Here is a 26,793-nt window from a genome sequence, read left to right as displayed (position 1 = left end):
GTTCTCAGATACCACACACTTCCCTTAGATTGAGCACTCTTCCCAGCAGGGTCGGCCTGGCAATCTCCTCTTCCTGAGAGACTCAGTCCAAATATGACTTCATATGCTAAGAAATGGTCTTCCTAATATCCTTCCCCTACTCAAGTCACTCTATTCCAGACTCAGTGCTCCACAGCAATTTGTATTTATCTCCACTAGCATTTATTTCACTGAAACTTCATGCAAATCTTTTTCCCCAAATTATTTGTGAGCTCTTTGAATCAAGAAACAAGTATCTTTTTTTCTAAATCATACATCCTGGTGATATTCTGTTTCTTCAATCAGTATTACCACCCCTGGGGAAAAATACACAAAAAGTAATTCTTCAAAATATTAACTGCAGTAGTAATCAAGAAATAATTTCTGAAAAAATGAGCATAAATATAAAGATAGTTCAAAAAGTGTAAATAGGCTGGGCACAATCGCTCATGCCTATAATCCTAGCTCTCTGAGAGGCCAAGGCAGGAGGATTGCTTTAGCTCAGGTATTGGAGATCAGCCTGACCAAGAGCAAGATCCCATCTCTCCAAAAAAATACAAAAATCAGCCAAGTGTGGTAGGGCACGTTTGTAGTCCCAGCAGAAGTGAGAGGATCACCATAACCCAGGAGTTGGAGGTTACAGTGAGCTACAACAACACCACTGCACTCCACCCAGGACAACAGAGCGAGACTATGTCTCAAAAATAAAATGTAAATGAAAAGATGTTTAATCTCATTCATAAGAGAAATGCTAATTAAAATAAACTGATGTAATCATTTCTCAGCTATCAGATTAGCAAAAAATCCAAAATCTGACATACCCTGTTGACAAAGCTATAAGGAAGCAGGGATTCTCAAACATTGCTAATGGAAATAAAAACTGTTACAACCTTTATGAAGTTGGCAATAGCTGGCAAAATTCTATCAGCATTTTTCCTTTAACCCACAGACTGACTCGTAGGAATTTACTCCAAAGATATACTAGCAAAATATTATTTGTAATAGCCTATAAGCAACCTAAATGTCTATCAATAAAAGATGGCTAAATAAACTATGGTAACCTACATGACAAAGTACTATGCAGCAGCTGAGTATTATGCAGTTATAAAACAGTATAAGGAGATACATATACTGCTATGGGCTACGTGAAAAAAGGTATAGGACAGTATAAATAAGATGTTAAATTTTTATGCAAGAAAGATAAAGGCCTGGCATGGTGGCTCACCCCTGTAATCCTAGCACTTTGGGAGGCCGAGGCAGGAGGATCATTTGAGCTCAGCAGTTTGAGACCAGCCTGAGCAAGAGTGAGATCCCGTCTCTACTAAAAAATAGAAAGAAATTAGCTGGACAACTAAATATATATGTATAAATATACACACTCACACACACACACACACATATATATATAAATTAGCTGGGCATGCTGGTGCATGCCTGTAGTCTCAGCTACTTGGGAGGTTGAGGCAGGAGGATCACTTGAGCCCAGGAGTTTGAGGTTGCTGTGAGCTAGGCTAATGCCACAGCACTCCACCCTGGGCAACAGAGTAAGATTCTGTCTCAAAAAAATAAGAAGGAAAATAAACATGAATGCATATTTATTTATATTTTTTAAAAAAGAAAAATAAGCCAAAAACTAATAAAAACAATTACCTATAAGGGGAGGAAGGGAACACTAAAGAAAGAAGAGGACAGGCTTGGATGCTAGACTTCTCTAACGTATCTTCTTTTATAGCCTTTATTTCAGAACAATGAAAATGTTTTCATAATTACATACTAAAATAATTCAAAAAGAAAAAAAGAAGGAGATAGAATGTAGGGTCAGAAAGATGCATCCTGCTTAGGCAACCTTCATGCCATCAACGTCATTCTCTCAATGCCACAGAAGTACGAGTCCCAACTCTCATTTTGTAAGTACACATACCCAGTTATTTCAAGTGTCCTAAAATTCACCTTAAATTCTTAAAAAAGTAAATAATAAGGTATAACTGAGTACCAATATTTTTCCAATTTTCTACATTCAATTATATTAACTAAAATGTGCTTATTTCCTTCTAGATTCTAGAAAAGTTTAATCCAGGCTAGAAGTTAACTGGCAATTTGACAAAATCATTACCTCAAATCAAGTGAGTTCACTTGCAGCCCATATGGAATCTCTCCTAAAGTAGTGCTAGATGCAAAGCAGTAGAGTACATACACAATATGCCAAGAATGAGACTAGATTTAGGAAGATGAAAAACTACTATCTCTGAATTATTACATAATTAATGTTTCAAATTAGTTTTGGTAACTGTAAATTGTGTTGAAGAAGCCATAGCTTCTAAACTGGGAGAGGATAACAAAGCTCAAGAAGATTTAAATAATAAAACTGAATCTCTTATGCCTCCTAAGTATCCAGCATTTACTTATATTTCCAATTCTTGCTGTGATCCTTCCTGGTGGACTGTATAGTTCTGTTTTTCAGAGAAAGAAGCTGTGGCCTTAAACAAGGTCAGGAAAATTCCTCAAGGTCAGTTAGTATATGTCTGAGACAAAATATGAAACCAGGACTTTCCAATGCTTATACATACATTTTCTACCAGATATACTAAAAATAGAGGTCACCACAATAACAACTTTAAGAAGACATTGGTTGAGCTAATTTTTTATTAATGATTCCAAAACTTTGGCAGGAAAATGTCATGCCCCCTCTTCAACATAATCAAAATGAAACACTTTCAACTGATAACTTGATTTCTCTATGGCAGTGGTTTTCAAATTTCAGCACGCATTGCAATCACCTTGCTGAACTCCAGATTGCTGAGCTTCACTCTGAATGTACCTTGTTTCTGATTCAGTATTTCTGGGATGGTGCCTAAGAATTTATATTTCTAAGAAGGAAAAGAGTCTTATAAGTCTTATTTTATTGACTTAGAGGAACATACTAGGCTTCTGTATTTTCAAATGGCAAGTAAAGATATTCTTCAGAGTTTAATTTAAATATCATGTGGATCTGACTATGCATAAACATTAAAGTTGTATCTTTACTTCATTAGTTAAGCCAAAGCTATTCTGCCAACTCTTTTAGTAACACCACTTAACTTCATAGTCGTACTTCATTAAAAACCAAGATGCATTATGAAAACAAGAAAGTAAAAATTTTACATCTAGCATAGCTTTTCTGTATCTTTTTTTAGCATATTATGGGGGTACAAGTGTTAAAGTTACATATATTGCCCCCCTCCCCCCTCAAGTAAGAGTTTCAAGCGTGTCCATCCCCCAAACATTATACACCTTACTCTTTGTATTTGTATATACCCATCCCCTCCTCCCCCCTCCCACCTGCCCAACACCCGATAAATGTTATTCCTACATGTTCACTTAGGTGTTGATTTATTAATACCAATTTCCTGGTGAGTACATGTGGTGCTTGTTTTTCCATTCTTGAGATACTTCACTTAGTAGAATGGGTTTTTCTGTATCTTTAGTTTCTTCACAGAACCCTTCAAAGTAGTACGTGCACCTTTGTTATATTTCAAATCATCTCCTACCCCATGCATTAAATTGGACATTTCTCAATCACTGCCACATATGACCTGGAATATCCAACCTGGCAGAGAGTACTTTCATCTGCAGCTAAAATTAGGAGATTGATTCAATGAACAACTCATATGATTAATCAGGCACCATCTCCTTATTTTGCTCTGTACCTCACATACCTCATATTTTAAGTCTTGATCATCTTTAAGACGCACACAAGCAAAAAGAACGAAAAACATTGCTTCAACCACATTTCACCTTCGAGCTAGTATCAGCCCCCAGTCTCACCCCCTTTTGGTCCACTTCTCCATCTCTCCTCCTCCATCCCAGTTCAAGATGCCAATATTTCTCCAGCATAAACTGCAATGGCCTCCTTACTGTACTCCCTCCCCACCTTCTGACCTCTTTGAAATCTATTCTTCATAATGAGTCAGAATGAGCTTTCAAAATATAAATCTGCTCATGTCATACCTACAGATTTGTTTAATATGAAGTGGACGTATTTTCAAAATTACAGAGGATCACAAGAGATCTGGATTAGGAGCTTCCCACTCCAGCATTTTTATATAACATAGTAGCAGACTTTCACCATCACTTTCTTCACATTTTCACATGAAATATTAGAAAGCAATATATTAAATGTATCAAAATGAACATTTAGTTAGACATGGTGGCTTGCACCTGTAATCCCAGCTACTTGGGAGACTAAGGCAAAAGGGATGGCTTGAGCCCAGGAATTTGAGACCAACCTGGGCAACACAAAGACCCTGTCTCTATTAAAAAAAAAAGAAAAAGAAAAATAATTTAGCCAAGGTGGTATACACCTATAGTCCCAGCTACTCAGGAGGCTGAAATGGGAGGATCCCTTGAGCCCAGGTGTTGAGGCTGCAGTGAGTTATGATCATATTAAATACCACAGTAGTCCAGCCTGGGGGACAGAGTGAGACTATCTCTAAAAAGGTATTTTTTAAAAATAATATAGACATGTAGAATAAAAATGCATATTTACAATTCTATCAAGGAAGCCTACGGAAAAACTGAAAAAGTCCACAGCAAGTTAGATTCAAAGAGAGAAAGAGAATTTATTTAGGTTAGTATACCAGACTCTTCAGCTATCTCATGTAATCCTCAGAAGGGCTCCTATGATTTAGGTTCTATACCCTTTCTTTCACTGTTGAGAAAAGTGGCTCAGAAATATTTAAGTAATTTTCCCAAAGTCATACAGCTAATAAGTGATGTGGCCAGGATTCAAATCCAAATCTAAATCCAAAGATTGTGTTACTCCACAAAACTTAATTAAAATACTCTTCAGTAGCTCTGCTTAGTCCAATCAATATTAGACACTAGACCAGGTGACTTGATTAAACAAGAAAGGCCCCAGCTGAGGCCCTGCCCTCAAACAGTTAAATTTTTCCCCTACTCTATAATTTTCAGAGTTACTATAATCACATGAATTTAATAAAAACTGAAAATTTCACTTACCTGGAACAGTACTACAGTTTCTAAATGCCCCATTTAAAAAAAAAAGAAAGAAAGAAATGAACTAGGGAAGCTATTAAAAATCTCTCAGCAAGACACTAAGACCACAACATACTTAGCAAAACTTTTTTTTTTTTTTTTTTTTTCAGACAGAGTCTCACTTTGTTGCCCAGGCTAGAGTGAGTGCTGTGGCATCAGCCTGGCTCACAGCAACCTCAATCTCCAGGGCTCAGCGATCCTACTGCCTCAGCCTCCCGAGTAGCTGGGACTACAGGCATGCGCCACCATGCCCGGCTAATTTTTTGTATATATATTTTTAGTTGGTCAATTAATTTATTTCTATTTTTGGTAGAGACGGGGTCTCGCTCAGGCTGGTTTCGAACTCCTGACCTTGAGCAATCCGCCCGCCTCGGCCTCCCAAAGTGCTATGATTACAGGCGTGAGCCACCATGCCCGGCCTTAGCAAAACTTTTATAAATCATTATAAGAAGTGCTTAATAATCAGTAGGAATTATTCAGTAAATCATAAATTTTGAAAAATTCACGTTCATGGCAAGAGTCATAACAGCCTTACCCAAATCTTTTAAGAGAGACTCACAAACTTTTTTTATAGACCCAAATCAGTCTTCAGTAAATTAGAAACATAACTAAAGCAATGATACCCAAGCAGATTTACTGCACAAATAGGCATCTGAAAGACAGTGCAACTTGAAAATGAAACAAACCACCTTAAGTTGCACTATTTGTCCACATTAACATTAGCATTATGTGCCCCCTCAAAAAAAATAGTAATTTCATTACTTACTATACTCTATAGATTCTAGAGGAAGAATTCTTTGGAAATGTTAAGGGAAAAAAACCCAAACTCTGTAAAATAATTTAAAGAGGTTTATTCTGAGGCAAGTGTGTGTGACTGCAGCTTGGGGAAAACATGTCCTCAAGAGGTCTTGAGAAAATGCACCCAAGGTAGATGTGTTACAGTTTGGTTTTATACATTCACGGAGACAGGAATTACACATAAAATTATAAATCAATACGTTGAAGGTGTACACTGGTTTGTCCCAAAAAGGTGAGACATCTCAAAGTGAGTTTACAGGTTATGGATGGGTTTAAAGAATCTTTGATTTGTATTTGTTTAAAGGAATGAAGTTTTGTTTTAAGGCTTGGAATGTTTTATGTTAAGAAAAAGATGTCTGTTAATCAGAAACAAACCACTGAACATTTATCAAAACTCCAGTGATTTGTTAAGTAAATTGATGGCTTGCAGGTGTGGTTTAAGCTTCTTCATGCATGGTCTTCATTCCTGTAAATGAGTTAGTATCTTATTGTTACAAAGAGTCACTCCGAAAGGGAGGGGGCAAAATAAGGTCTGACTTCCCTTCACATGGGCAGCAACTCAGCTTTAAGATTTTTCTAGGGTCCCCTCAGCCAAGAGGGGGTCCATCCAGTTGGCTTGAGGCTTAAGATTCTATTTTAGTTCACAGAAACAAAACATCATTTGTGAATATAATTTGGTAAAACTTTCCTCCAGATAATTAATAATCTATGTAAGGAAATTAAACAATAAAGAAAGCAAGAAATTCTAGTTTCTCCAGAAAATATCGTTTCTTATTCTATAATCAAAGAGAAATTGAATGGTATAGTCCTTTGTTTACTTTTATATTGCTTGCAGCACTTTTAGCAGCCGCTCTGAGAAATAATTTCTCACATCATTATCTTTATTATCCTTATTAAGGCCATTCCATGGAACAGTTCTAGTCCAAGTTCTGTAACTCCCGAGTGAACTTAGCAAAATTAACCTCTATGTCAAAATTTCCCTATCTATAAAATGACGTGAGTGAACTACAACAACACATATATCTTCTGCCTCAGATTCTGTATTTAGGGGAACTGAGGCAAGACAGCTTAGGCCTCATCTTCTCAGGACGTTTTGCCTCTGCAGTATGAAAAACATGCTATTCCTGTTTCTTTAGCGTCAATGCATTTATCACAAATTAACACTATGTCTCCCAACAAAAGTGTGGATTCTTTGACATCAGGGACACCTCTTGATCTTTGTATCCCTAATGACTATCATAGTGTCTGGCTAGTTTTAGTAGCTGCATATATTAATATGTTTGCAAAATAAATAACCAACTCTTGTTCTATCTTCAGTGGTAACGATTTCTTGGAGACAACTGAGTTTGGTCCTCTATCTCTAATGTAGTCACAGTAATCACAAAAAATTTTAGGCTGGGCGTGGTGGCGCAGGCATGTAATCCCAGCACTCTGAGAGGCCAAGACAGGCAGATCATATGAGCTCAGGAGTTCGAGACCAGCCTGAGCAAGAGAGAGACTCCGTCTCTACTAAAAAAATAGAAAGAAATTAGCTGGACAACTGTATATACATATAGTTTATATATATATATAAAATTAGCTGGACATGGTGGCGCACGCCTGTAGTCTCAACTACTCAGGAGGCTGAGGCAGAAAGGATCACTTGAGCCCAGGAGTCTGAGGTTGCTGTGAGCTAAGCAGATGCCACAGCACTCTAGCCTGGGCAACAGAGTGAGACTCTGTCTCAAAAAAAAAAAATTTTTTTTTTTTTTTAATAACTCTGAAGACCTATCAAACTGGCAAACTCTCCAATTTAAGTATAATGGTTAATAGACTGAGAATATGCTTTGTTCTTCAAAGCATTAAAGCTAGGCCGGGCAGGGTGGGTCACGCTCACGCCTGTAATCCTAGCACTCTGGGAGGCTGAGGCAGGATTGCTCAAGGTCAGGAGTTCAAAACTAGCGTGAGCAACAGCGAGACCCCCATCTCTACTAAGAATAGAAAGAAATTAATTGACCAACTAAAAATATGTAGAAAAAATTAGCTGGGCATGGTGGCACATGCCTGTAGTTCCAGGTACTCGGGAGGCTGAGGTAGTACGCTCGCTTAAGGCCAGGAGTTTGAGGTTGCTGTGAGCTAGGCTGATGCCATGGCACTCTAGCCCCGGCAACAGAGTGAGACTTTGTCTCAAAAAAAAAAAAAAAAAGGCATTAAAGCTATTAAATCCAAAGTCACAATAACCTAACCAAAACAATAGAAATTAGTCCACTGGCAAAAGAATTAGATAGTAAACACTATCAGAAACCACCGCAGTAAAGGGAGCCTGCTACTCTGTATTTCACATTCTATTTTACAGCACCATATCTGAGTCACACGAACTACATGAAAACATATTTTAACTGAACTACAGTCAAAAAAAGATAATGTCTAAAGATAGAGCAGTGGCAAGAACCCAAAGAAATTATTTCTTAAACCAATCAGTAAGGCACAAAACTGAACATTTAGATAGTATGAAAATGTCTTACACTGATAGTAAATCCTTAAGAAAGATTTAACAAAATAAACTTTAAATAGACAACCAATACCTCTCACCATATACTACAAAAATTAACTTCGAATGAATCAAAGCCCTAAAAGTACATGCTAAAACTATAAAAATCTTAAAAGAAAACACAGGATTCAACCTTCACTACCTTGGGTTAGGCATGGTTTATTAGGTATGACAGCAAAAGCACAAGTAACAACAACAAAGAAAGACTTTATCAAAATTAAAAATTGTCATGCTACAAGCAATACCATCAAGAAAGTAAAAAGAAGCTAGGTGTGGCTCCTGGCCCCTATAATCCTGGCCACCTCCCAGTTGAGGTGGGAGGATTATTTGAGCCCAGAAGTTTGAGACCAGCCTAGACAACATAGCAAGATTCCCATTCCCCCCCTCCAAATAAAATCCTAAAATGTTTTCTTTTTTAGAGTAAAAAGACAATCCGCAGAACTGGAGAAAATTTTTGCAAATCATGTATGTGACAATTGACTTTTGCCCAGAATATATAAAGAATTCTTAAAACTCAATTATAAAAAAAAAAACAACACAATTTAAAAATGGGCAAACGATCAGAATTGACACTTATCCAATGCAGACAAACGGCCAAAGCACATGAAAAGGTGCTCAACATCATTAGCTATCAAGGAAATGCAAATCAAAACCATAATGAGATACCATTCATACCTACTAGGATGACTATTATCAAAAAGACTAGTGTTGGCAAAGACACAGAAAAAACTAGAATCCTCATACTCTGCAGAATATGAAATAGTGCAACCATTTTGGGAAATAATTTGGCAGTTACCATATGACCTAGCAATTCCACTCCTATATATGCAAGAGAATGAAGGCATACGTCCACACAAAAATTTGTTCACAAATATTCACAGTGGCACTATTTATAACAGCCAAAAAGTAGAAACACAAATCTATATCACCTAACGAATGGACAAAAAAATGCAGTATGTCCATACAACGCAATATTATTTGGCAATAAAAAGAAACGAAGTCCTGGAACATGCCATAACATGGATGGATTTGAATACATTATGCTAAGTAAAAGAAGCCATAGAACACCATATACTGTATGATTCCAATGATATGAAATGTTCAGAAAGTATACAAGGGGTCACCTGGGGCTGAAGAGGTTAGGAGAAAAATGTGGAGTGACTGATAAAGGGATGGGAGTTTCTTTTTGGAAAGATGAAAATGTTCTTAAATTTATAGTACCAATGATTGCACTACTGTGAATATACTAAAAACCACTGAACTGTACCCTTTAGATGGGTGAAATGTGTGGCATATGAATATCTCATTGTTGTTAGAAACAAAAGGATAATCAGATATAATATTTCTTAGAAGAAATGTTGCCAGCCAGCTATAAGTTCATGCCTTCAAAAGCTAAATACAAGATCATCCAGTACCTTCATTAAATAAATAGAAATGCTCATTAAGAAAGAAGTAAGGAGAAATGGGATTGGAGGATTAGCTATCAGGGACTACACTGATGCTGCAGTTTGAATATTTACATATGAGACGCTTTAGTTTCACATCCTATTATACTAAACCACCAAAATTTATTTTAAAATATGATAAACTGACTAATAGGGGTAGGTACCCCAATATTAATGAACCAAAGTCTACAGACATAAAAAAGTTTGGTCCCATAAAATAGAAAAATATTTAGTTGTGTGTCTGTTCAAATTGCCTTTGACTATTAACAAACAGGCCATTAAATATTAATAACCGAGGAGCTGGAGAACACAGCCCTCTCACCTAAATAGCCCTATTTTTAGTAAACTGTTGAGACTTTTGCACAAAGTTTGTTTTATCATACGTAGTGGTTCTCCATCAAGATTAATTGGTTTTCTTTTTTTTTTTTTTTTGAGACAGAGTCTTGCTTTCTTGCCTAGGCTAGAGTGAGTGCCATGGCGTCAGCCTAGCTCACAGCAACCTCAAACTCCTGGGCTCAAGCAATCCTCCTGCCTCAGCCTCCCGAGTAGCTGGGACTACAGGCACGAGCCACCATGCCCGGCTGATTTTTATATTATATATATTAGTTGGCCAATTAATTTCTTTCTATTTTTATGGTAGAGACGAGGTCTCGCTCAGGCTGGTTTTGAACTCCTGACCTTGAGCAATCCGCCCGCCTCGGCCTCCCAGAGTGCTAGGATTACAGGCGTGAGCCACCGCGCCCGGCCGATTAATTGGTTTTCTATCATTGTCCTTTAATATATTATATAGTGAAATACCAGAACAATTACAACTAAATGTGGCAAAAAAGAAGTGAACAAATTTTAAAATATCTTAATAGTTTACTCATATTATAGGCAGACAACTTTTAAGTATGGTTTTTCTACCTGAGAATAAATGTGTAGTTCATAGAACATTTTCTTATAAACTAATTCTAAATGTGGTTAAGATCCCTAGGCCAGTATTCAGAATCATAGTATGTACCACCAAACCCAAGCATTCTCTACATATTATAATGTATCCATGGGGGAGGAAAGGTTCACTGTGAGACCAGGGATTCATCCCCTGCTAGCCTCCCATGACTTTGAAAACTAATTATAACTTTAAAAACTATTAGCTCAGTCCAGAGTGGTGGCTGACGCCTGTAACCCCAACATGTTGGGAGGCTGAGGCAGGAAGATTGCTTGAGGACAGGAGTTCCAGACCAACCTGGGCAACACAGTGTGACTCCCGTCTCTACAAAAAAATAAAAAACTTAGCCAGGCATGGTAGCACACTCCCGGAATCCTAGCTACTGGGGAGGCTAAAGCAGGAGGATCACTTGAGCCCAGGAATTTGAGGCTGCAGCAAGCTATGATGGTGCCACTTCAGTGCAGCCTCAGCAACAGAGTGAGACCCTGTCTCTTAAAAAAAATTAACACAAATATTAAGTATGGAATGTCCAATTTCCTTAAGTGCTAAGTCTGACAGTTGATACTTTTGTGTGTGTGTGTGTGTGTGTGTGTGTGTGTGTGTGTGTGTAGGTGAAAGTACAACACCTCATTCTTTCAAACACACGTTCTGGCTTGTGATTATCTTTCAATTTTTTTTTGAGCATTTTTTGTGAAACCATGGATAAGTCAAAAATGTGTGTTCTTTTCGAATATGAGTTCCGTCATGGAACCAATGCAGCACAGACAACTCAAAATAATCAACAAAGTGTTTGGAAAGGATGTGGCTAATGAATGCATAGTATGTCGATGATTTGAGAAGTTCCATTCTGATTATTTTAATCTTGAACATGAGCCATGTGAGTGACCTGAGACCAAGATGGATAATGATGAGCTGAAAGCTGTAGTGGAAGCAAATCCATCTCCACCTACTGGTGAATTAGCAGCAAGGTTTGACATTACTATCCCAACAATATTGGACCATTTGAAACAAATGGGCAAGGTAAAGAACCTGGATAGATGGGTTACCCATGAATTAAACAAACATCAGAAGAGAAATAGTTTCAAAGCCCTTTTTTGCTGTCACAGCATAAAGGTGAACCATTTCTACCCCATATTGTTATATGTGATGAAAAATGGATTCTTTTTGACAATCACAAGTGTTTGCCACAATGGCTGGATAAAGATGAGGTGCCAAAACACAGTTCAAAACCGAATATTCATCAAAAAAACTAATGGTGTCTTTTTGGTGGTCCAGCACTGGTATTATCCATAACATTTAATGAAACCTGGTCGATAGATTACAGTGCGTGTCTATCACAACCAACGGGACAAAATGATGAGGATGCTTGCAATTAAGAAGCTGAGATTGGTCAATAGAGACAGACTAGTCCTCTTGGCAAGACCACATGTCACAAAAAACAATGCTATTCAAACTACAGAAGTTGAACTTGGAAATTCTGTCATCCGCCGTATTCACCAGACCTTGCACCAATTGACTACCACTTCTAGGCTTTGGACCACTTTTGCAAGGAAAAATATTCAAATATCAACAAGCTATGGAAACCACCTTTCACAATTTCATTGCCACTCACTCTCCAGGTTTCTTCGCTGCTGGCATAAGCAAACTACCATTAAGATGGCAAAACTATGTTGACAGTTTAGACACATACTTTAATTGTACTGCTTCTTACAAACTTTTGATTCGAAATCAGACATTTCATATTTAATTACCTAATAAAAAGAACACTAGATGTCCTTTTCAAAAATCTCCAATATTAACCAACTAAGTGAACAACTCTAACATTTAAATGAAACCTACATCACAAAGTGATTTAAAAATAAAATAAAAATAAATAAAGTGATTTAAAAATAAAATAAAAATAAAAAATAAATCATAAAAATAAAATAAGCTGTCCTTACTGTTATCCTCAGTTTAAGTCATGATATATAATAGCTTCTAAAACCCCTAAGCTTTGTAAAGCAACCAGTAATTTGCATGTTTTCTTTTTGTTACTATTTCTGTTAATATCAAAAAGTTTTAAAGTTAACACAAATTAGAGTCTGCCATAGAAAATATAGGCAATTTAAGGATGAAATAAAAAATAATCACAAGTTACAACCAAAAATAATCTTGAATTATTTATTTTCTTTATCTGTTATTTTAAGAGACTCCCATTTTTGCCCTGATTTAAAAAGATGATTAAAATTACAAGAAATAAAAAAAAACTAAATAAATGCTGAAAGCAGAAAAATTAAGTAATTTGCCTAATATCACCCTAACTAGGAGATAGAGAAGCCAACCTAGGCAACCTGGTTCCACCTTCCTACCTATTCCTCTCTCCTAGTGGAAAACAAACCTCTACAAATTTCATTTAATACTTCTTCTAGTCCTCCTACCACCAGGCTAAGAACATAGAAATGGCTGCCTGCAGTATGTATAGTTTATAGAACTTTTTCTTATGAACTCAATTCTAAATGGAGGTTAAGTTCCCCTGAGATTCAACTATAAAGATTTCCATTAAAAATTTTTAAAATAGAAAAAGTGTTTATTATTTCTTTTAAGGTTAGGGAATACATTGATTTGCATTTTTACAATATGCTACTTACCTGTAAGAAATTCGCTAAAATTTATGACTATTTAAGACGCCAAAAGTTAGACATGCTACACAATATATAAAACCACAAGCCTGATTAAATCAACCAGAACAAGAACCCACAACTCTAGGAAAATTGCCAAATGGTGATAAATTTATACCTAGTATAACAGTCCCTGGCCATGACTGGCCAATTCTCCTGATGCTCTTTTCCTATTACCTACTACTTTGATTCGACATTACTTTCCTTATACTCCAAACTACCATATGAGAATTTTAACCACTAGTAGAGGATTCCCACAGGTTAAATGGCTGCCACTTGCATGTATACAACATGACCACTGCTTATTTCTCTTCGAAGAAGTGGGAATGTACAGTATTTGCTATGCATGTAATGTTTCTACCATATGGATTGTTTTCACTGTGTTTGACAAGCAAATATCTTTAAAAGCTACGTACAGTAAATCACTTGCACTCAAATGTCTGATTTGTGTTTTCTTCTATTATCAGTAAAGTTAAAATTATCATTGTACAACTATCACAAATCCCTTCTTCCTAGTTTTGATCTCACCAATACTTAAAATGCACAACACTTTATAAATACACATCTATCCCTTGCTTTATGAGTTTAAGAGGTTCCAATACTTTTGCTTATATGCAAAAACATATTCTGTGATTCAACTGTATTCTGTAAAATAAAAATATTTAAGTTTTGTTTAAAAAAGGAAAAGTATCAAGTTGGTATATTGATAATGTGTTCATAATTACATTCTAAAACCAAGTGTAAAACCTATTATTACACTGTTGTTATTGTTTTATTAAGCATTAAAGTGTGCGAAGATCTATAAGCAGTTATAACACTAGCTCTGGCAATTTTAGAAGCTAAGCAAGTTATATATATATTCTGGGAACACTCACCAGGTATTTGGGAGACATTTTTGCATGAAATATAAGGGTTTTCTAGATAAAATTCTTCATCTCCTTTGCAAGAAAAGAGTTGAAGTTAAAGAAAGAATAGGTATGGTATGGTATGGTATGGTATGGTATGGTATGGTATGGTATGGTATAGTATAGTATAGTATAGTATAGTATAGTAAAAGAAAGAATACTGAGATATTCAACAAACATACCAACATCATTCAATGAGGAAAGAACAGTCTTTTCAGCAAATGGTGCTGGAATTATATATCCACATGCAAAAGAATGAAGTTGAGCTTTACCTCATAGCATATATAAAAAAAAATAACTCAAAATTAATCATAAACCTAAATGTAAGAGCTAAAACTACAAAACTCTTAAAACATAGGGATAAACCTTAGATTTAGCAAAAGATTATTAGATAAGACTAAAACAAACAACAAAGAAGATCATTTGGACTTGATCAAATTAAAAGCCTTTGTGCTTCAAAGGACATTAACAAGAACATAAAAAGCCCACAGAACGAGAGAAAATGTTCGTAAATCATGTACCTGATAAAGGACTTGTATTCACAATATATAAAAATCTACAGTGTAATAATAAAGACAACCAATCTAAAAATATACAAAGGATCTGAATAAACATTTCTCTAAAGAAGGTATGTAAATGGTCAATAAGCACATAAAATGATTCTCAACATCATTAGTTATCAGGGGAATACAAATCAAAACCATGAGGTATCATCTACTAGGATGGCTAGAATAAAATATAGGTAATAACAAGTATTGGCAAGGATGTGGAGAAATCTGCATAGTCATATACTGCTAGTAGGAATATAAAATGGTGCAGCCACTATGGAAAAAAGGTCTGGAAGTTCCTCAAATGATTAAACATAGAGTTACCACCTGATTCAGTAATTCCACTCGTAGATATATACCCAGGGGAATTTTTTTAATTGTTCAAACAACTTGTACATTAATATTCATAGCAGCATTATTCGCAAAAGCCAAAAGGTAGAAGCAACCTAAGTGTCCAGCAACTGATGAAATAACAAACATTACTTATTCTTAAAAGTACCCAAAACCAAACAGCATGGACAAGGGGATTACTGGATTGCTCCCTGGGTACAGATCTACAAGGGTTTCTTGTGGCAGTTCTTGCACAGGAAAGAACAGGGGTACCCACACTGTTCTATACATGTGAAGTCAGAAACTGTATGACAGTATAGACTGCCCCAGTAGGCACAAATGAAATGGAATGAAAGTGGTAAGGAGACCTGTTATAAGGTCAAATCCAACCAAACTCCTTGTTACCTTTTATATACCACACCTATTTAAAGTTAGGAAATTCTCCCTGTGATTTAAACACATCTTATAATGTTTGGATTTGCATTATTCCACTATACCACCAAAAACTGTAGCTCTAAATACTGGTTTAATTCTACCACAGTTTTGGCAAGAAAATGTTACTTCACATTTACTGTTTGGCAATTTTGGTTCACTGGGATGGGAAAGTATCTTAAAGATATATACAGAAAAAAGGATGCAAGGTTTCATAGAGACAGGAAGTCCACAACATCTACTTCTATTTCAAGAACTGCTCTAATAAGGGACTGGAATTATTGAAAATGGCCCTCAAAAGCTGTAGTGAGATGACTCCTGCTCCACTGCTTCTCTAGGCCAGGTACACTCTGCAAGATCAGTCAGCTGAAGCCAGGGTGGACAAGGGTCACAGGAAAGAGGCCATCATCACCTATGTGTCAAAAGCAGCTAAGGCTTAGAGCATAGCTAAGAACACAAAGCTTCCTCTCTAGCAGATGGTAAGACTCAAGTCCGATATCTAATATATCAGAATATGAGAGAAAATACAAGGATATCTCATTTTATTGCACTTTACTGCATATTTTATAAATTAAAAGTGTGTGGCAACCCTGCTTCAAGCAAGTCTATGGGTGCCATTTTTCCAATAGCACATGCTCACATCATGCCTGTCTCTGTGTCACATTTTGGTAATCATCCCAATATTTCAAACTTTTTCATTATACCTGCTGTTGTGATCTGTGACCAATGATCTTTAATGAACTATTCATTAATTTCATTAAATATATTTTTTCAGCAACTATATCTCAATGGTGGTTCATATTAAGAAAATACTCTAGGCATAGTGGTTCAAACCTATAATCCCAGCATTTGGAAAGGCTAAGGCAGGAGGACTGCTTAAGGATAAGTTTGAGACCAGCCCGGGCAACACAGTGAGACCCCGTCTCTACAAAAAATAAAAAATTAGCCGGGCATGCTGGTGCTCACCTGCAGTCCCATATACTCGGAGGCTGAGGCAGAAGGATCCCCCAAGCCCTGGAGCTTGAAGCTACAGTGAGCAATGATAAGACCACTGCACTCCAGCCTGAGCAACAGAGTGAGACTCTGTCTCAAAAAATAAACAACTAATAAATTATTTGGATCTGGATTCAGCACTATTAAATATTAACTGTATTCTTAAAAAAAAAACTTTTTGGTAATAACACAAGAATGGTTTACTTTCAAAATTTTTCACAGTCTTCAACATCTCAAGTATGACCACTGTTAAAGCTATGAGACCAAAATAAAACTGTGTTCAAATACTAGTTTTGTCATGTGACACAGCAGCCTCCTACAGTAACAACCTCCTATTGTGCCTCCCTGAAAGCTTCCACTGGCCAAAGGAGATGCTCAACCTAGACCAAAGGTTTTCTAAATAGCTCATGAGTGTTGATTCGTAGCACCTGACATACCATCCTAAGTAAAGAAGACTGTCTTAAAAAAGAATTACAGATGTGGTTTTTATAAGGCATGGTTTAAACACCAGTAAGATTAACAAGAAATTTTTAAGAGTTATGCCAGCCTGGAGAAAAAAACAAAAAAAAAAACAAAAAACAAGACATCTGACAATGAAAAGAAACTTCTGGGCTCTCAACTTTCAACTGGCCAGGAAGCAGGCTGAAAATGCTACTCAGCTGCAAATAGGTCTTTTTCTGTATTTCAGAAGGTGGAGCTACAAGCAGAACAAAATAATGGAAGAAGGAACCAGTTTCAGTTAGCAGAAGTAGGCCCTAATCAAGGAACATTCATTACTCCCAAGTAAGGGACCCTAACAACTTGTAGGCAGCTAGATTTCAGAACTGCTATGGATCAGCAATTGCTACAAGCCTCCCACTCTTCCCCTATTTGAATGGGAGTGTCTACTGAGGTTATCCTGTACCTATCGCACCATTTTATGCTGAGTAAACCTGTGGTTCATAGGTCTGCTTCCTGTCAAGAAGTGGAGTCTAATCTTCCCCACCCCTTTTTGAATCTGGACTGACCTTGTGGCTTATTTCAACCAACAGAATGTAGCAGAAGTGGCATATGACTCAAGGAGCCCTGTAGCTTCAACTCTTGCCCTCTTGAAGCACTACTGCCACTATGTAAAAAGCCCAGGTTATGACTAGTAAAGAGGCTACATGAAAGAAAACCAATTTCTGCTCCCACTGACAGTTCCAGGTCATCAGCAAGCACATAAATGAGGACATCTTAAACCATCCAGTCCTAGTCAGTCTGTCACGTGACTGAAGCCACCTCAGTGACTTCAGGTAAGAACATTAAAAAAAAAAAAAAAAAACAGCTCAAATAACAGAATCATGGGCAAATAATTGTTTTAAGATACTATATTTTGGGATTGCTATATAATAGGTGAGATAGTGGTAATTAAATAATGGTGCATCTTACAAAGGATAGCATCTTAAATTGACAAAATATAAGAAGTAGCTTAATACATGCTTTTAAAAAATACTAACCTGAGGAAAAGAGCATGAACTCATGAATATAAAATACCACAGACTATAACCTACAATCACTATGTCCCAGAACATTAACATTAAAAGATAAAGTTTTCAAAGTGTGACTACTACAATGGAAATCCCAGGAATCCTTCTCCTTTCCTAGGCTATCTACTCTCCAGACTCAAAATTTTAAATAGATCAAGAGTGAAATAAACTTGATGTAAATATCACTACAAATGCAAATGAAACAAGATGGATAACATCCTTGATGTTACAAAATGAAAACAAATGGTACTATGGTCTGAATGTTTGTGTTCCCTCAAAAATCACAGGTTGAAAATTACTCACCAAGGTGATGGTATTAGAAGGTAGGGTCTTTAAGAAGTGATTATGTCATGAGTGCTCCACTCTCAAGAATGGGAGTGATGCACTTAGAAAAGCCCCAGAGTGCTGCTGTCCCCTTCCACCATGTGAGGACAAATAAAAGGTGCCATCTATGAGGAACAGGCCCTCACTAGACACTGAATCTGCTGGCACTTTGACCTTGGACTTCCAAGCCTCCAGAACTGTAAGCAATAAATTTTTGTTGTTTATAAATTACCCAGCATAAAGTACTATATTTTGTTATAGCAGCCCAAACATAATAAGACAAATGAATAATACACTTGAATCATGGGTCACTTTTTAATGATAAGCTTTTTAATTTTCAACTTCAACTGAACTCTTAGAATGCCACTGAAATTACTATGACTTAAGAAGATAACATAAGCGAGAATGCTGAATTTTATGCCATTTTTCTAAGAGATTATTAAAATAAAGTAGAATTGATTTTTGAGGCCAAAAAACAGATACTGTGCTCAAAGTTAACATGGGTTTTTTTGAGACAGAGTCTCACTTTATTACCCAGGCTAGAGTGAGTGCCGTGGCATCAGCCTAGCTCACAGCAACCTCAAACTCCTGGGCTCAAGCAATCCTGCTGCCTCAGCCTCCCAAGTAGCTGGGACTACAGGCATGCGCCACCATGCCTGGCTAATTTTTTCTATATATATTAGTTGGCCAATTAATTTCTTTCTATTTATAGTAGAGATGGGGGTCTTGCTCTTGCTCAGGCTGGTTTCAAACTCCTGACCTCGAGCAATCCGCCAGCCTGGGCCTCCCAGAGTACTAGGATTACAGGTGTGAGCCACCTTGCCCGGCCAACATGGGGTTCTTTTATTAGGGAGGAACCAAGTGTAGAGACAAAGCACCCAAATTCAGACAACCTTGGTCTAGTCTAGCAGGATGACCTAGGGCAAAACACTTACTTTTAACTTTGATTCCTTGACTACAATCAGCCAAATGGCTACTACTAGCACTCCAAAAAAACTAAAAGGAACAGGAATTTTACCAAATTAATAGCTAAGAATACTATGGTTAACATAATTAAATGTTAATATTAAATATTAGTACCGATTAAAGCCATCACACATTGAGGAGTACTTACTACATGCTAAATGTATGGTCATCTAATCCTATTAACAATCCTATAAAGAATGTACTATTTTACAGAACAGTAAACTGAGGCTTAAAGAGGTTAAGTAACTTTCCAAGGTCTTGCAGCTGGTTAGTGACAAAGCCAGGATCAAACCCAGGTCTTTCTTAACTCTTGAGCCAAAACTTTTAAATCCTTTCCTCTGCTGCTTCACCGCAAGCACAAGAGCCTCAACTCTAAGCTTCAAATAAAAGGCAAGTATTGTGGTGTCAAAAATTCATACAGGAAGCACATACAGTGCCACCAGCAATGGACTAGGAATCAGGAGACCTAAGCTCTAATGCCAATTCTATACAACCTACCTATATGTGGCCATAAGACAATAAGTCAGCCTCTTTAGGCTTTTTTGTTTCCATTTATGAAATATTTACTGTTTGAAAAAAACAAAAAAAATTTTTTTAAATATGTAACATTTCATGAATTTGCATGTCAACCTTGTTCAGGGGCCATGCTAATCTTTCTCTGTATCATTCCAATTTTAGCGTATGTGTTGCCGAAGCAAACACTGGGCTTTGTTTTTGTTTTAATCCATAAAAAGAGATCTGATTAATACATTTTAAGATTCAGCCTTCTCAACTCTGAAATTGATTCTCCTCATATTTTAAAAGTTACATTAATTTAAATGTTATTTCCATAATGAATTTTCTAATTCAATCAATTATCATATTAATATGCAAAAGCATATTAGAAGGCATGAAGATTTTCTGGCCACTTATTAATTTCTCCCTAAGAACAAACTGCATTCACTCTGGCACTTAATCATACACTCTTAGGCTGCCTTGTAAAAGCCTATATTGCTCACCTCTGCTGGTCATTGAACTTTTCCCATTTATTTCACTTCCTAAGCATGTCTTTCTCCACATTAGACTAATATCCATAAGGATACAGCCATTTCTTCAGTATCTGTTGAAAAAATAAACTGAACCGAAGAACAGGGACATACAGCCATTATTCAATAAATGCATGTTGGCTATGTAGAAAATATTTTTCCTCTCTACATTTAAAACCACATTTTCACAGCTTGAAAGTGGATTCTAAGAAATTTCCATATAATTAATAATCTATTTTCTTTTGGATTACTACAGATTTCCAGTTACAACAAGTTTCTTGATATACAATGAAAACCCATTCACTGAGGCTAGCAGGTGCTAAAAAAGTAAAAAAGGGGAAAAAAAGAACAAATTGAATATTGCAAATAATTATAGTTTTACAATAAAATCAAGTAAACCACTGTGGTTATATTACCTCAGAAGACTATACTTGTCTCAAATAAAGATGTTTGCAAAAGTATTCCTAACATAAAAGTGAAGGAAAAGAAATATTAACAAAAAATGTAACAGAAACCGAATAGAATTTAATAAAAAGGAAATGAGCATGGATACCAAATGCGATATATTATATACTTGAAAATAAGAACATATTTGAAAAGAAAGATGATCATAAGGTAACGCAAAGACGAGTCTAGGAACTTTTTACATTTCAGTATCAGAAATGTCATTTCAAAAATCATTTTTACATAGAAGAAAGCAAAAGTACAAAGAAGAAAAAATACAATATAAATGTAAAGCTTTTCCTTGAGATGGGGCAGCAGCACACAAATGGAAAGATAAAGCGTCAGACGGATTCACAGAGGAAGAGTCACCAAAAACAGCAAGATCATAAACAGGAACGTGTGTGCAACCAAGTCTTAGACCTAAACAATCCATCAGTTAAGTATTTTATGAACTTAAATAATCACTGTCCTCTGAGTGCATCCATTTACAAAGAATAAAAAAGGTTTATAATTTTATGCCACAATGAATAAGCATTTAAAATTACTTTGGGTTTAGAATTACTACAGCAACCTTATAAATGTCAGAAGAGGAAAGTGTCATGGCAACATTAGATGTCACAAACGGGCAGTCTGGGCTAAGAAGACAATGTCTTGCCCTAACAAGAGAAATAGCTAATAAGAAATGAGCCATAAAAAGGAATGACCAAATAGAAAATAAACAGCCAAATTGTCAGATTCCAAATAAACAGCATCAATGAATCACCTGAATTAGGAAAACCTAAAAGGTTCTTGATGTTATACCTTCAAAATATTTTAAAATAACACTCATTTAGCAATTTCCAAAATGTCTCTTCAGTAAGTTTATGGTTTAAAAGTAACCTGATTTTCCACATATGCAAGTCCAATACTAACTGAAACAAAACTAAAAATTCTCCTTTAAATGCAACTATCTATCATCTGTAAAAAACTGAAAGTTATGGACCAGTTGCACTTAATTTTCTTAAGCGACATTAGGGACAATGAAATAGTGACTGAGTCTATTCTTCAATCAAAGTGAGTCAAGTTGTCAATAACCAGGTTCATTTCATTACAAAAAAAAAAATCCTCCATGAAATTACCAGGCATTTAATAAAACAGGAATATGTTTATTCTTCCAAGATTCCTAATAAGAGATAAAACCAGGCATAAAGAGATGTAAACTCAACAAGCCAGAAGTGACACTTGTGTGACCACAAATTAGAGTTACTGTTTCATTCCGTGTTGACTCCAAATTAAAGTTACTATTGCACATGGCCAAGGGAGATTAAGAAACAACTCCGACCAACAGTTGGAAACAAACTACTCGCTAAGCAGTTACGCTCATTATGAAATCCAGAGAGCACTTTTTAAAGAGTTATTTAGATGTTGCTATAATTTAAGCGCAGATCATGAACACCTCCGCCACCTTCCTCTGCGGTTCCTGTACCAGCTGGGGTTGATAAGGTCGACTCCAACAAGGAAAGCAGCTCAAGTGGGAAATGGTATCCTCATACAGCCCAGGGAACCGGTGACGCACTAGGAGCTTGGAAAATATCGCAGCATTTACCTTGCTAGGAGGAGCAGTTAGGTAGGAAGATGTCCACGTGCACTATTGTTTTCCAGATATGTTTGTTTATTTTTAACTTCTGTTTTGATACCAGCACTCTCCACCTCAGTCAGCCTAACGGGGAAAGGGGGGGATGGCAGCGCCGCTGGTGGTATTCGGGTGCAACACAAGTTTAAAAAATAAAAAACACAACCTTTTTTTTTTTTAAATTGCAGCGTATCTGGTGCCCTCACCCCTATCCTCCTCCACCCTCTGCCATCACCCCACGCAGCCCTTCGCCGCTGCCACCTCGGGTCCCCATGACAACCCCAGCCCAGGGCGGGCCCCCTCCGCGGGCTCTCGGCCCAGCACGACTCCCTCAGCCTCGGCGGTCGCTCTCCCCGCTCCCGAGGGGCGGGCCAGGACCCCTCGGGGCGCGCGGGCCCGGTCCCGGGTGACTCACGAGCCGCACCAGTCGGGGACGTGGGGAAGGGCGGCCTGACGCGTAGCTGAGGAGGTCCCCCCCAAACGGGAGCGGCGTGGGGGGCCGGGGCGCGACCCCACACGGGGACCGGCGGCCCCGCGCCCCTCTCCGGTCTGCCAAGGGGAGCCGAGGGGCGGACGCAGTGGGCGCGAAGGAACTCGTCTGTTTTCACAAACAACGACGCGTCGCGGCGGCGGCGGGGGATGCTGGGGTCGAAGCTCACCTTGAAGGGGTTGTTGAGATCCGGGTCCGCAAACGGGTTGCTGTCGAAATCCGACATCTCTCTGGCGCTCGGCGTCACCCACCCGACCCAGGCGAAGGGAAAGAGATGAGGCGAGGCCGCCGCCCCCCTGCGCGTTCACGTCGCCGCCGCCGCCGCCGAGCAGATCCGGGTGCAGCTCGCGGGGCCACCCAGCCGGCCGCGCCACTGAGCATGCCCGGTGCGCCAGGCTCCCGGCCGCGGCTCCCATTCCCGGCCTGTTGCTCCCGGCCTGGATCCACGCTCCGGGCTTTGGCTGCGACCGAGTAGGGCCCGGGGGCGGAGGGACCGGGAACGGCGAGCGGCGGTGAAGCGCCCCATGTCCTGAGATCTCTAGTCAGATCCCGCATCCTGAGGGGCGCAGCGTCCGAGTGGACGCGATTGTGTTAGCTTTGGTTTAAAACCGGCTCCCTGGGACCCAACGTGACAGAGGGAAGAGGTGGCATTTTGTGGGAAGGAAAGACGTACGATAAGATTGGGAGGCAGCCCGGTGGCGACGTACGCACACCTGGGGGTGGGGACAGCGGCTAGTTAGCCAGGCGCGGGGCCCGGGAGAAACCGCCGCGCCAACCTCCAGAGGTAACGCTGGCGCGGGGGGAGGGGCTTGCTGATAAATTGTGCGCTCCCGAGTCCACCTGGGAATCCGGCCTCCAGCCTTCCGGTCCCTCTAACTCTTAAGTTGCTGCGAAATCACGGAGAGCAGCGTTGGCACTGCGGATCCGGACTGGTTCCAAGAAGGTTTGGAAAGAGATGAGATTCAGTACCAGGGGATGGCCCCTGCTCCAGTCTTTCTTCTGGAATCTGTAAAATGGCTACCTCTAAGGACATCACGGGGAGGGTTGGCACCAGTCCAGAGATCAAGACCCTGAAGTTAATGTTGGTGGAAGATAAAAACATACTCGTTTTTGTTTACCTTCAGGCATTTGGACTCACAATATACACTTTTTAATTTTTCCCATTCTTTCCCCCAACACCAAGGAAGAGATTATCAAAAAGCGTATAAGAAATTCATTTGTACCATTCGTTGCCCCACCCCTGAACTTGTTGAGAGGGCATCACTTTCCCCACTTGCGTTTTCCTTCTCTCCTAACAGAAAAGCATTTAGATGAAGCTACAAAGAGCCAGAATTATTTTGACCTGGTGGGTATCTAAGAATTGGAAAGATCTAGATTTAGTCTTCCTTGGTCTTTTGGGGCCTTTGCACTAGGCAAAGTAATCTAAGAAATGATACTTTCTCCCCACTTTGAAAACACTAGCTAGAGACACTGCCAAAAGCACATTTGCTAAAATCTCCCTGTGATGGTACCCAGGTTAGGATACGTGACAAAGCAGCTGCTTCTAGATGGCCAACTAAGAGTGTCAGCTAGGAAGTGACAACAGACAGGGATGATCTTGACAGAGGTGTACGATTCTAGATATGAAAAAGAGCAACCAACCTATTATGCTCACCATCCTATTCTCAGCTACTGCCCAATTCCTGATTTATAACATAGTGCTCAGTATGTGTGTCATTTCGAATCCCAATTCTGATACTACTTTTGCTACTCCCTTCACCTCTCTGAGTCTGTAAAGGGGTCATTAAATGAGACAAGAAATAGAAAAGTGTCTTGCATATTTATTTAGTGTCTAACAAATACCAATTGAATGCTTGAAAATGGAAAGGAAGCCCAGCCCATTGTTCTTACACAGGTGTTTTGCCTTAACTCTCAAGATCTTGACCTTGCCCAGTTGATCTGCCCTAACTCCATCCAATTGTCTGTCCTCCAAATACTCAATCACCAGCTATTTGTTATGCATCTACTATGTTCCAAGACTATGAGGATCAGCTGAGCCTGCATTGCAGGATGGAAATTTCCAACTGTGCTCTGTTTACAGCTAATGATATTAGCACCTAATGCAAAGGTTTATAGATTTCATTGTTACAGAATCACTTCAGAATACTTGTTAAAGATGTGGACACCCACCTCTCCATACCTTCTATTCCCAAGATTAAGGGCTCTGAGATAGGGGCCCCGATCTACATTTTTTATTTTCCCATGTCTTTATATATACAAACACATTATTTTGCATAAATTGATACATAGCATAGATACTGATTTTTTTCACTTCTTAAAAAAAAATTATTGTCTTCCCTCTTCTCTTCCCCTACATTAACAGTCTAGTACATTTTTTCCAATATTCTTATAACATTGTATATCTATGTACTTAAAATAACATTCACATAATCATATAAAAACAACACATATTCATGCAGACATACATACCCTCTAATACTGAGTTTTGGCATTGTCTTGAAAAATGGGATCATATACATCTGCAGCTTGTTTTTCTCACTTAGTGATACTTATGGCAGAGTTTCTCAGTGGGATGTGCATTGGCAAAGAGACAGTATAAGGGTTGTTTTACCCTCTATGCCACATAAGTACTATCACTTTTTATATGTATGGTGACTATACAGGTGAAAAGGGAACCATGGCCTAAAGGAAATCTCTCGAAATCAACAACCATATAGTTAATTCATTATTTTTAACAGCTATGGAATCAGTTTTAAAGGACCACCAGGTGATTTTGATAGTGGTAATTGATTTTAAGAACACAGATATATTCAAGTCAGTGAAAAGTTGGAAAAAAAACCCACAAATTTTAAAAAAGTAAAAAAATGAACACTGATATAAAGATATCCAGACATATGGTCCATGCATGGATGTCTTAGTCCGTTTGTGTTGCTATAAAGGAATATCCAAGGCTGGGTAAATTATAAAGAAAAGAGCTTTCTTTGGCTCATGGTTGTGCAGACTGTACAAAAAGCATGGCACCAGCATCTGCTTCTGGTGAGGGCTTCAGGCTGCTTCCACTCATGACAGAGGGCAAAGGGAAGCCGGCTTGAGGAGGTCACATGACGAGCAGAAAGCAAGAAAGAGAGCACAGGAGGTGCCCTGCTCTTTCCAACAACCGGTTCTGGGAACTAAGAGTGAGAATTCACTCCCACAGGAGTGGCAAAAAGCCATTGATGGAGGATTGTCCCCACAACCCAAACACCTCCCACCATGCCCCGCCTCCAACACTGGGGATCAGATTTCAACATAAGATTAGGCAGGGACAAACCATATCCAAACCTTAGCAGTGAGTTTACTAATTCATCAGCTTTCATGAAATTTAGAATACAGGATGTGAGAGCTAAAAGGAACCTTAGCTTTTCTCATGGAGTCTGGACAGGTTGAGTAATTTGCCTCAGTCACCAAGGAAGTGAATGGGGAACTGGGAACATAACTCAGGTCTCTTGATTCAGGTTTCAGACATTAAATTAATAGGTTCAGTTAGTAATAATTTCATGTAGAAAGAAGCAATGCCATGTGCAAGGTAGACAGAAAACAGAGAAGGCCTCACTTGTTGCAGGAATTCATTTTCCTGGAGCTGCCTCCAAAATTTGATAGAACAAAGAATCAAAACTAGTTTCTCAGCCCAGCTCTGCCACCAAACTAGCTGTGTGATCTTGATCATATCAGCTCACCTCTCTGACCAGAGTTTCTACTCAAGCCCATCATTCAAGTGTATATTAAGCAACTACTAAATGGTAAACACGCTTTAGATGTTGTGG

General features: G+C 38.3%; 1 protein-coding gene and 1 non-coding gene across 2 annotated transcripts in view; both read right to left on the bottom strand.

Moving 5' to 3' along the window:
- Window positions 1-23,368, bottom strand: part of SCAMP1 (secretory carrier membrane protein 1) — a 96,652-nt gene extending 73,284 nt beyond the window's left edge. Inside the window, exon 1 of the mRNA XM_012766767.3 lies at window positions 23,160-23,368. Coding sequence (XP_012622221.1) covers window positions 23,160-23,216 — 57 coding nt within the window. The 5' untranslated portion in view covers window positions 23,217-23,368. The remainder of the gene's footprint in view (window positions 1-23,159) is intronic.
- Window positions 20,014-20,121, bottom strand: LOC142874158 (U6 spliceosomal RNA). Its single transcript, XR_012921982.1, has one exon. It is a non-coding gene; the product is annotated as a U6 spliceosomal RNA (small nuclear RNA).
- Window positions 23,369-26,793: the final 3,425 nt, after the last annotated feature.

This window comes from Microcebus murinus, chromosome 11 (assembly GCF_040939455.1).
Source record: "Microcebus murinus isolate Inina chromosome 11, M.murinus_Inina_mat1.0, whole genome shotgun sequence".
Classification (NCBI taxonomy): domain Eukaryota; kingdom Metazoa; phylum Chordata; class Mammalia; order Primates; family Cheirogaleidae; genus Microcebus; species Microcebus murinus.
Note: the sequence above shows the minus strand (reverse complement) of the source record. Positions and strands in the feature narration are given on the sequence as shown.